The sequence below is a fragment of the Aspergillus puulaauensis genome, chromosome 1, assembly GCF_016861865.1.
Source record: "Aspergillus puulaauensis MK2 DNA, chromosome 1, nearly complete sequence".
Classification (NCBI taxonomy): Eukaryota; Fungi; Ascomycota; class Eurotiomycetes; order Eurotiales; family Aspergillaceae; genus Aspergillus; species Aspergillus puulaauensis.
In genome coordinates, this window is record NC_054857.1 from 3,715,157 (window position 1) to 3,726,545 (window position 11,389).

Here is an 11,389-nt window from a genome sequence, read left to right on the forward strand (position 1 = left end):
ATCGCGAGATGTGCGTCGTAATCTTCTGTAGCTGCAAGGAACCTGACAAATTCCACCTAGTCGTGCATGCTACTCGGGAATACTCATATACGTACTGCTACGATCTACGACGATTACGTAGGTCAAGGTCAAGCAAGGCAAAGTTACTGATATTGAGCAACCAAGTCTAGCAATGATGCTCCAGCAATATTAAAATATGTATCGTGGTTATAATACAATGACACTCGAAAGAAGGCAAGTAGATCGGAAATGAGAGTGAGGCCGAGCGTCCAAATATTAAGTAAAAAAAGTCCTCCCAATATCGTAACGTCGATTGAAGCCGTGTATGTCTTCGTTCAGTCATGCTAGGCCTCTAGGCCCAAGAACACTCTTTGTAGTTTTCGTTTTCGTCTGGTTTGGGGTAACAACTTCATTAAGATTATATTCGTAGTTTGGTATCGCTGTGGTGGTTTCTGTAGCCACCAGTAGTCATACGTTGTATGTACGTCTTTTTCCTTCGTTTGTGGAAGATCAATGCCGGATGCACATCGCATCCTTGCAAGGAATGCAAATCATCATCCCGGACAGTCGATCCGTCCGATCCAATAGCATCAGGGAATCGGCCTAGTAGTTGCCCGTGTAGGCAGAGTTACCATAGGCCGAGTTGCCGTACCCCGTGGCGGCAGGGGCCGGAGCCGCGTAACCATTTGGCGCGGCGGCAGGATCCTCATTCTTCCGGCCAAAGCGGTTAAACCACCCTTGCTTCTCCTCCGTAGCGGGTCCCGTCTCGACATCTTGGGGGGTTGGATGTCCAGGGAGAGTGTCGTCACCGTTAGCCTCGGGCGCAGTCTTGTTGCGGCGCCAGAAGCCGCGGCGCTTCTGAGTTCCATACGTGTAGTTGTTGGTGGGAGAAGGGCCGAAACGCTTCTCGCGCTTGTGGTGACGGCCAAGAAGGAACTGGAAGAGGATGGAGATGAGAAAGAAGAATCTGTCAAACGTTAATCACTGTTCTCTTTTTTTTTTTTTTTTTTTCTTGTTCTATTCCTAAAGGGACACTCACATTCCAATAATGGAGACGGCAAAGACAACCTTGTTCAGGCGACAGGCGAATCCGTACTGCACGCCGGATGGGGAATCGGCGTTTTCCTCCCCCGTTCCTAGCGGGGTGTTCATAGTACCGTGGCATTTCTGGGTTCCATCGCGGGTCATCACGGCGATGGCAACCATGGCACCTATGAAGCAAACATCGAGGGCCATGGCCAGGCCGGCGAAGAAAGCAACACCTCCGAGGCAGCAGGTGAAGAGACATCCCAGGAGGGCATACAGCGTGGCCGCTCCTGAGAGACCCTCCACGGCCTTCATCCAGCGAGGAATACCCAGCTCATGCTGAGCCTGCTTGGCCAGGAAGTAGGAGAAGATGCCGAGGATCACTGCAGAATCCAGGAACTGCAGGATCCGGATGGCCAGGTTAAAGAAGCGAAGAACGACACCTCCGACTCCCATCGTGCTGTGATGTCGTGCCGATCGGGCGAGGTATACCGTATAGAGTTGGCAAAGTAAGGGGCGTTTTCTTGCAGTCACTAGTCCGGATAACTCTTCAAGACAAGCGGGTGGAAGGAGCAAAAAAATGCAGGCTAAGGAGAACAGGAGTTATTAAAAAGAAGACCGCGGCCAACAGGCTCTCGGCAAAAGGCAGCAGAATTCCATTGTCACAGGCATCCAGGGGACACGGGTGTGCGACAGCAAGCAGATCTGTGGGTAACGTCCTTGGCCCTGCCCACTCATCCATGGTTGATCAAAGGGTTCTGTGGCTTCCGACAGGCTGTTCATCACCCGTTCCAGCAGATTGTCACAGCCTGGTCCACCCATGACGAAGGGCAAAAGCAATAAGATGGGCCAAATTTTGGCGAGACTACAAATTACGCAGCACCGGGTGACAGCCCCCAGCCACACTATTAGCCTTATGACATCATGTTTACTTCACAGCTTGCCTGTCAATTGGCTGCGCACAGCCACGGCATAGCCACAGCCTGCGTTCATAACTCCATTGCTTGCGGAAATAGCATAAACTGAATACCTTACTATCAGACGTCATTGCACAATTCTCACTAGACTGCATACATGACAAAACCTAAAGATTATTTCACTGCCTGCCAAAGTCACTGCTAAACATGCTAATTGCTAACCAACGCCGAGAAATAAACGAACCACTTACGCTTGCGGATCGACAATGATCTTACAGTGCGTGTCGCGGTCTGTCAGCAGTGTTTTGAATCCCTTCTCCACCACATCATCCAGTTTAATCTTATCCGTAATCATGGCTTCTGGCTGCAGTTCGCCCTTGGAGATGGCTTCAATAACACTACGGAACGACTTCTCGTCGTACAAGGCCGCCCCGAGGTACTTCACCTCATGATACATCAACTCGTTGACCCGAATATGCGGCCGCTTCTCCCACACTGCGACGTTGACAATCGTGCCATGGACGCGCACAGCACCGATCGCGCCGTCAAGTGCCTTTTCCACTCCAGCCGTGTCAAAGATAACGTCGGCGCCAATCCCATTCGTCAGCTCGCGCACCCTTTCGGGAATGTCGTCCTCTCTAGGGTCTAGGATGTGCGTTGCGCCGAAGGCCTTCGCGTATTGCTTCCGGGTGTCTGTTAGTTCGGCAACCATGGTCATCTTGGCGCCTCGCATTTTCAGGACTTGCAGGATGCAGAGGCCCAGCGGGCCGCCGCCGACGATCAAGACGTTGTCGCCGTGCATGCCGTCTTTGAATGGTGATAGGTTGACGGCGTGCCAGGCCACGGCTAGCGGTTCTATGAGCGACATGGACTCTGCCGAGACACTGTCCGGTATAGAGTAAAAGTGCTCTGCGGGTGCAACGATGTGCTCTGCGAATCCGCCGCCGTATCCTATCATATCACGTTAGCCTTGGCCGCTCCAGCTTTTTTGGGGCACCATTTGAAACATACCAGACAGGCCAACGAAGCCAATGTTCTCACAGCAATACTCGTAGCCGAGTTTGCAGGGAGGGCATTTCCGGTCGAAGATTGTTGGCCGCACCACGGCCTTTTGTCCCAGCAAGAGGTGCGTTACACCTTCTCCGAGCTCCTCGACAATACCACCAAACTCGTGACCCATAACGACCGGCACTGTGGTCTGGGTGATGTTGTGCGGTTTTTGGGGAATTAGGACTGGGCCTGCTGCATATTCATGGAGGTCGCTGCCGCATAATCCACAGTAGGTGTTTCGCAGCTGGCACAATGGTTGTTAGCTGATGCCATGCTGGGATGACTTGGGGGATTACCTTCACCTGGCCCTTTCCGCATACAGGCTCCTCGATCTGTTCGACCCTTATGTCCTTGGGGCCGTGGAAACGGACTGCTTTCATGAGTGGCATGTTTTGTTGCGTGTCATCAAACTAGGAAATTCGTAGATTTGGTATGTGCAAGATGAGTACAATGGCAATGTCTACAAACAATTCGAGGGGCAAGGGAACTGGTTAAATTCAATTTCGTGTTATCAAACCTAACTTCACGATACTGGGTTCTTGATATGTTCACCAGCACTGGCAAGCAGACCATCACCGTCAACGTTCCCATGACGTGGGCAACAGAGGTCCATGGTGAATACGTCCATTTCGCCTGGCTAGTACCTGGCGAGACAGCGGGATCCGAAAGCTGATTGACAGAAAAGCGGGTTCATCTGACCTGGTGTCGTCAGCGAAGCTTTGGTGGCTTCTGCTGCTGCTTGGAATGATGGGAAGCATCGTTGATTTTATTTGGATAGCGCCCAGGCCTGTGAGCTACCAGATTCCATGATTCGCCGGGTGTTCGTCCGATTTATCGATGCACCGCCATAGTTATTCCATGAGCACGTTTTGATGAGCACTGCGCAGTGGCGTCATATCCTGTCAGGCTCCAAGCCGTTCACCAAATCGGGAAACTCCGCGTTCTTGGCACCTTACTTAGCCCTGCTCTCAACCTTCAATGATTTCACCCACCTGTCAATGAAGAAAAGTCCGGGGGAGCTCAGTGGCTGCATGACGCAGCCATCCAATCACCGCCATTCCCATTATCATGGGGAGGTTCCAGAACACCTAAATGTAACACTCAATCTTCTTCCTGCTGCTCCTGCTCGCGCTGTCGATCGACAAATGCTCTTAATATAGACTCAAGCCCTTCGTTACGGCGTGCGAGCATCATGACGTCTGATACGTTAATTGTTGAGCGGCCTGCGTGCCTGCATCAATTCCACCTATCAGTAAACCCAAACCGCAGATTGGAACAGCGCAAGGTTTGGCAAACTCACTTCGCGAAGCTTTCTAGATCCTGACTCGCGGTTTCTATACAAACTCAACCGTCAGCAACCTTCCCCAAGGCACTAGGACATATAATGACATAATAGCACCAGTGACTCAAGTCGCATGACCGCTCAAATATGCCACTGATGCCATTTTCCAACACGGGCGGAAATGTGGTGCTGTCGCGGGGTAGCATACCTATTTGGACCCAGACGAGCTCGGTCAAGGCGCCGATGAATTGGGGAGTGGCGTTGACGCCGAGTTTGATGGTTTCCTCGTCCACGATCTTCCCAATAGATAACCAGAGGGCGGATTTCAGGCGCTGGATAGGTTAACTGGTTTTCTTGTGCTCGCGCGCCGGAGATACATACCTCTTCAAGGCCAATATCCTCGGTGGTGTCCATATCCGGAGCTCGGTGATGCAATAGGATATCTCTTCGTAGACACTGTCCCAGTTCAATTCAGACAGCAAGCAATTACTCCAGAACGGAGACGCGATAAGGGCGCCCGACGCGTCTGACCGATGAGGGGCCAACCATTGGCCAAAGCTACCTCGGACTTACAGATCATCCGTACAAAAGCCGCTAACCAGATTCGGAACACACTTTTTTGCCAGAGAGCAAGAAAGTCTGCCAGAACAACTCATCAGTTTTGCTCCTGCTACGTATCGGACTTCAAGAGCCGGTAAACGCCAGAGCTCTTAGATTCCGGCAATCCAGGCATTGATTCTGGGCTGCACCCACTCGCGTCTTCTTCCCACCCCTCGATTCATCCCACTTCCGGCCTCACCGAGCTACCCGGCCAGCTCCATCCGCAGCACAAATAAATCCCTCATCACCGTTTTATTCTCCTTTCCCAATCCAAGCCAGCAACAAAAAAATAAGAGACGAAGAAGAAAGAAAAAAAAAGCATCAAAATGTCCTCCCCACCCGATATCGCAGGGATCGCAACCGAGGCCCTAAGCAACTACTTCAGCAATCTCTACGCCTTCCTCGAACTCATCGTGACACGCTTCTGTACAAACTTCTACAAGTCCTTCACCGAAATCACGGCCTACCGCTGGACCAAAGTCATCCTGTCAGTGGTCGGCTACATCCTGATCAGACCGTACATCGAGGCCTTCTTCAAGAAGATGCACGACCGCGACCGCAAGAAGGAGCAGGAGAAGGCGAAGGCCGAGAAGAAGGAAAAGAAGGCCAAGGCGAAGGTTTCGGCGAATGTGCTGAGGGGTGGAGTGAGTGGTGAGGGCGATGGAAAGGTACTTGGGGAGGTTGAGAACACGGATGATGAAGTTGATAGTGATGAGGTTGAAGAGGTTGAGGGAGAGAATGCGGAAGAGTTTGCGACGGCCAGTGGGGTTCCGGAGTGGGGGAAGAATGCGAGGAAGAGGGCTAAGAAGCATGCGAAGAAGCTCGAGAAGGAGGAGGCTGATGGGAATACCTCGAAGTTATCTGAGGACCAGCTTATGGAGCTTTTGGATTGGAGTGAGTCGGAGGACGAGAAGAAGGCTTGATTGGGATTCTGTTCTGTCCAGGATGGGCCCGCTGTTATTGTTTGAAGCTGTTCTACGGCTCGATGGTTTTAACAGCAATTTTTTTAATGTATTTGTATCATTTAGACTTACTTCGTTATTCGTAATGCATGGAGCGGCTCAGTCGTTGTTATACCATTCAGTGTTATTCAGCGTAGGATACAGAGCCTTCGAATTTCTAAATACAACAGCTTTGCAGTTATAACTGTTGCATGTTTGTCTTCTACAGTTTCTATATCTAAACCCTGTGTGCAGGATGCAGCAGCCAATATACTTACGATTAGAGACAGGCCAGTAATGGAACCAGGGCTCTACTTCATCCAGCCTCACGCCCTTCACTTCTCATGCTCATTCTCATGCGTATTGAACTGCTCGGGCTCAGTCGATATATTCTCCAAACCATCAAGCGTCATCTCCAGACGTGGGCCAGTGTAATTCTTCCGCCCATCGACAATCCACTGGAACACGGAGATAATGAGAATAATAGCGAATGCAGCGATGCAGTAGTCTGAGATGCCCCGATCAGTCAGTGTCAATTGAGCCTCATGAATTGTCCGCAACACCTACTCATATTACTCCCAGTAACGGTCGAGGACGGCGGGAAGACGAAGAGGACGGTTGTCAGGGCGATGTATGATAGCGAGATCTGTAACGGCGAGTTAGTTCCAGTCAGATCGGCATTTATTGAGCCTCAGGCCAATATAAGACAAACCGACCATATCAGCAGCCCAGCCAACGGCATTAGGCAGTTTCCACGGTCTTTCTGGAAGAGCCTTTCGGCCTTGTAGGCAGTTCACGAGAATCGGCATGGCATAGGACAAGTCAAGGGCAACAACGGCCGCGGAAATAATGGCATTGGAGACACTTGTGGAGCCCAAAAAGAGACATCCGAATATTATCACCACAATCACCGTCAATATGAGGGCGTTCAAGGGTAATTTTAGAGTTGGGTGAACTCTGGCAAAGAAACGAGATGCAGGAAGGCCACCATCCCTGTAGGTATACATTAGTCCCATTCCAAGCACGCGGATTTTCAGAAATGTCGAACACATGCCTTGCAAATGCAAACATCATTCGACTGCTTGTTGTCATGACGCTGAGAAGGGCAAAGATCAAGCAGACGAGGGGAAGCCTGGTCAAGTCAATCAGTCAGCTCTCGAGATACAAACATATCGGAAGCTTACATTAGAAGGCAAATGGCACCTACTTTGTTCCTCGTCGTATCAATAAGGATTTGAAGGAGAGGCCCAGCAGCGGAACTGGCCACTTTTTCCATATCCCCTGCGACGAACAAGAGGACGATTAGGAAGATAGAGCCAGTAAACGTTCCAATGCCGACACAATAAACCATAACCTTGGGGCCTTCGACCGACGCATTTGGGACCTCTGACTAAGTAAGTATGCTGTAGGTGCACATTCCTTGGTTGCTTACCCTCAATCATATGGGCAACTGCATCCTATAAAGTCTATTAGCAAGTCCTCCATTCGGGCCATCGTGATGACTTACAAAGGCAGTTACCCCGAGACCCCCTTGCAATAGCTTTTTATAGAGTAAGTGTGCGAATGTTATTTCAGTCCCTGGGAATACTTACTCCCAGTAACCAGGCAATACCATCCGGCCCTGTTCAAGTTAGGAAAACCATCTATGCGCTGCTCGGGGCATGACTTACATCCAGTTGTGTTGACAAAATTGCAGAATACAAAACTAAAATTGGTCAGTAAGTAGGTTGACTGGGGTTCTTATTCTGGACGTACTAGGCCGAGTTATAGTCGGGGGAAGCACAGGCGAGGGCTGTGATGGATACAATGACAAAGCCGCCAATCGACCACATAACTATAGAGCCGTCAGTCAAGACTTTGAGGTAAATCTTAGGAATACTATACAGGCACCGCGATAGATTATTGGCAAAATCGAGTTCATAAAGGCGTTGACAGCAAATGCCCCGAGGGTAAGACCAATGTAAATAAGAAATTGGTGCCACCGTTGGGCTTCATAGTCCTAGCCAGCTGTTAAGAACCTGGATTTTATTGAATACAAAGACCAAACCCCCTACCGGATGCATTGCAGAGATGATTCCAGTAATTAGTTGGCTCGACAAAAGGGAGTTGACCGCAGTCAGTGCAGCCTGTTATACCGTCAGTTGTCGTATGAGATATGGATGTAGGGCTAGCATTGCCTACCCATCCGGCAACATTAACCCAACCAGTAATCCAGGAAAGAATTGGAACCCATTTTGGCCAGGCAACTGTATCCTTCAGCAATGTTTCCATTAATGAATGCTGTCAACCACGTACTGACTAGACACCAATTAGCTCCATTTCTTCACCAAGAGTCATGACTCGTCAGTAGTTACCTGCAACCCAGTGATACTGCCCACCAGCTCTATTGAATGTGAGATACTGTTTCCATTCCAATTAAAAATGGAATAACCAACGTTGGATATGCCGAGAGGAATTCTGCCAATGAAGACGCGATGCAGAAGTTGCAGAAGCCTGCGGTTACCAAACCTGGTGGATCGGGTTAAAATAGTCCCAAGCCATGGTTCTCTACCTACCCCAGATTACACTTGTGCTGCCTCCCGAGGAGATACTTATAGATAAACTAGCTGAAAGTGCAGTCCATGACTGTGCTTGTATTAGAGTATGACCGTCAAGCACGGGTATCAGAGACCAACATTCAGAACAGCAAAGGCCAAACCCAGCATAGCCCTGGTGACGTTTAGTCTTTGCATAATATACTCCTAAGATTTATTAGTGCTCACCATGTAGAAAACCGGCGTTTCAACTCTGGTCGATGGCCCAAAGCAGCTAGCTGGGCATCATCACCCTGCAACAGGGCTCCTTCTTTCATCATGGAAGAGAACTGGAGACAGGGAAAACTAAAAGAAGATGGAATAGAAAGAAAAGCAACGAATGCCAGGGCATCAGGAACAGCTTGATTCAAATAAGCCGTCCGATAACAGGCCGGTCGGGTTGCAGCTCGCTTGCATGCGGGGAAGGAGAAGTCACAGCTGCGATCCCATACTAGAGCTCACGCATGGACTTGCCTAAACAGGCTAACCGTACACGGAACCTATCTCTTAATTCCTTGCTATCTTATGCGAGTAGATTATGCACGGCCGGGCATGCTCAATTTGGTCTTCCAGAGGAATATATAACCTCCCCAGGTCCGTAGCACTCGTCATTGCCATGTATTTAGATCAGTACAAGACCAAAGTTCCTCTTCTGGAAGTCAATCATTGAATAACAAATCAGTAGGACATGCCTGTAGAAAGTCGCCATATTGGTCAAGAAGGTTCCGGGTGAGTTCGGTGGTTCTCAGAAGCCGACGATAATTCCCTTCATGAGTAGAGTCTCTGCAAAGGAACACGTTATATTGTGAATTCCTTCCCCCGTAAGACAAATCTCCATACACAAGCAGCTGCAGCGATGGGAAGCCGTTCTCCCCGAAAGCCCATTGCGCAAACCCCAAGAATGCATCTGTCATATATGGGCGCTCGATACTTCGGAATGGCCGTTGGTAGTCCCCATCACCGTCTTTATCATCACCCTCATCGCTGGATACATCCGCAGCAAACATCCGTCTTTTCGGAAGCTCAATCCAGTGGCTGCGGAAGTTCTCGCGATCTGAGGCAGACTCTCTGACATGTAAAGCGCTCAGGCTTCTTTGTTTAGTAAGAGGGGAGAGAATCGGCTTCTAAATAACCGTCTAACGGTCAATTAAATTCATCAACAAGGTTCAGAAAGTGGAACATACCAAGAATTCTGGAACACAGGACAAGCCTACGCATTTCAGCTGGAGATTGCTAAGAGGGTTTTGTGTGCGGTCTTCTAGCCGTGGGCAATCTTCCGGCAAAAATGAAAGATCAGCAAGGTCGCAGGACAATTCGGTATCATCGCTTATGCTCCTTTGATGATGGACGAAGCTTCTCAAGGTGAATTTGTGGCGAACCATGGCCCACCATATTCGGAGCGAGTTGGAGGGCGAACTGGTAGCGATATAGAGGTCTTCCAGGCCCTCGACCACATTCAAGAATGCCGATATTGTTTCGTCTTCACAATACCCATCATCATATTCGACATTTGACTGTATCGTGAATGACTTCAAAGGAATCGGCTGCCCTAGTGAGACAACCTCACCAAGCAAGCCCTCCCAGCCGGAACAAAAGCGGAGGGTCAATGACTGGATGGATTTGAAATTGAAAGCAAGGGCCAATTCCTTTTCAGCATACTCGAATGAGACCCCTGATAGAGATAGAGTCTCTATTACTGGGAATATCAGCTTCTCGTCCTCTTCAGAGACCTGCAGAACTTCCTCGGCGAACTGGTTATTTTCGCCAATATACTCGGGTCTTGTTATTTGACCCACGTTTCTTGAGGTCCAATAGTCTAGTTCGATCGTTTTCAGTTGCTGGGATGTCCGCTCAAAACAGCTTCTCAATGCATTGGCATCATCATCCCTCAGGCCAGTCCAAGAAAGCGCCTTCAGTTTCGCAAATCCACTCAAGTCGTATTCGACGGTCTCACATTCGTTGTTGGTAAGAAGCGTTATTTCTTCCAGCTGCGGTTGTTTCGATGGCAAATATCCACCATGGCCTAGAAGTCCCTCGGGGATACATATTCCCAGTCGCCAGCTTTCCAAGCGTCAGATCGCTCCGAAATATTGAACCCAGAACAGTGTAACTTACCCAAAGCTCTTCAGAGCTCCTTCCTTGCACCTTACCAAAACCGCAAGGCACCTATTTGCCAGTCGCGCATCGCACATTTCCGTATAGTCCTCGGTCATCCACCTTGCCATGGACTCCCCCTCAGCATCGGTAAGGCGGTTGTCCCTCAATAGGCCTCCCTCGAGCTCCCCGGCGACGACTTCGTCTTCTTCGTCTTCTTCGTCGTCAGAGTCATAGTAATTAGACCTGTCATGAGCGCACCGGAGGGCAGTCGCGTCGTCGCAGATCGGGGCCACCAATTGGACATCTCTCGCGTGGTGTAGCAGATTCGTCCCATTCTCGCTTCTACTTGCACTCAAGAGCCCACCGACGTCCAGCAGGTCAAGAGAAAACTCCTCCGCATAAATAGTCAGTGAGCGGAACAAGATTGGAGTTGCGAAGGCATGGAACGATTTCGATGTGAGACAGAGCCTCCTCAAATCACTTTGCTCTAGCTATACAATCACCAATTAGCAACTCATGCGTTCGTGCCTAGTCATAGTAGTTGAAGCAAACACCTGTGAGATAACATTGAGCAGTAGCTCGGATGGAAGGCGCGATAGCATTCCGTCTTCTCCTGGCTCGTCGGAAACTTGGTAAGGTGTTCCTGCTAAGTGAAGTGAAGACGCCAACCTACCTCCCCGTGAGGGGTCAGGCTGATGAGTCAACTACGTGATTTCTAACTGACTAGTTGGTTAGCCAGGTAATTGTGCCAAGAGCTCTAAAGAAAAAGAAAAGAAAGGTTGAGGTGTCGAGCTTTTTAGTATATATGGTCATTCAATTTCTTGAACAAGACCAGGGATAAATAAACCAATACAATGGCCACGTTCTTAACCAAATCATGTATTCCGTTCTTATCATCGCTAA

The 11,389-nt window shown here is 49.6% G+C and overlaps 6 protein-coding genes across 6 annotated transcripts; 1 reads left to right on the forward strand and 5 right to left on the reverse strand.

The window, feature by feature from the left end:
* Positions 1–603: 603 nt before the first annotated feature.
* APUU_11470A (uncharacterized protein) lies at positions 604–1,482 on the reverse strand (the record flags this gene model as incomplete). The annotated part of the gene is made up of 2 exons (XM_041697564.1): positions 604–967; positions 1,040–1,482. 2 exons carry the CDS (start codon positions 1,480–1,482, stop codon positions 604–606), a joined length of 807 nt encoding a protein of 268 aa, XP_041550836.1.
* Positions 1,483–2,190: 708 nt separating this feature from the next.
* On the reverse strand, positions 2,191–3,382 carry APUU_11471A (uncharacterized protein; the record flags this gene model as incomplete). The annotated part of the gene is made up of 3 exons (XM_041697565.1): positions 2,191–2,894; positions 2,955–3,237; positions 3,290–3,382. The coding sequence occupies 3 exons, from the start codon at positions 3,380–3,382 to the stop codon at positions 2,191–2,193; spliced, it is 1,080 nt and encodes a 359-aa protein (XP_041550837.1).
* A 712-nt stretch (positions 3,383–4,094) lies between these two features.
* On the reverse strand, positions 4,095–4,689 carry APUU_11472A (CENP-S family protein; the record flags this gene model as incomplete). The annotated part of the gene is made up of 4 exons (XM_041697566.1): positions 4,095–4,224; positions 4,294–4,327; positions 4,484–4,607; positions 4,657–4,689. The coding sequence occupies 4 exons, from the start codon at positions 4,687–4,689 to the stop codon at positions 4,095–4,097; spliced, it is 321 nt and encodes a 106-aa protein (XP_041550838.1).
* A 512-nt stretch (positions 4,690–5,201) lies between these two features.
* Positions 5,202–5,798, forward strand: APUU_11473S (uncharacterized protein; the record flags this gene model as incomplete). Its single annotated transcript, XM_041697567.1, has 1 exon — positions 5,202–5,798. One exon carries the CDS (start codon positions 5,202–5,204, stop codon positions 5,796–5,798), a length of 597 nt encoding a protein of 198 aa, XP_041550839.1.
* Positions 5,799–6,151: 353 nt separating this feature from the next.
* Positions 6,152–7,648, reverse strand: APUU_11474A (uncharacterized protein; the record flags this gene model as incomplete). Its single annotated transcript, XM_041697568.1, has 10 exons — positions 6,152–6,324; positions 6,384–6,462; positions 6,533–6,809; positions 6,865–6,948; positions 7,001–7,202; positions 7,249–7,273; positions 7,324–7,356; positions 7,409–7,437; positions 7,487–7,521; positions 7,572–7,648. The coding sequence occupies 10 exons, from the start codon at positions 7,646–7,648 to the stop codon at positions 6,152–6,154; spliced, it is 1,014 nt and encodes a 337-aa protein (XP_041550840.1).
* Positions 7,649–9,048: 1,400 nt separating this feature from the next.
* On the reverse strand, positions 9,049–11,088 carry APUU_11475A (uncharacterized protein; the record flags this gene model as incomplete). Its single annotated transcript, XM_041697569.1, has 4 exons — positions 9,049–9,513; positions 9,574–10,450; positions 10,505–10,977; positions 11,041–11,088. The coding sequence occupies 4 exons, from the start codon at positions 11,086–11,088 to the stop codon at positions 9,049–9,051; spliced, it is 1,863 nt and encodes a 620-aa protein (XP_041550841.1).
* Positions 11,089–11,389: the final 301 nt, after the last annotated feature.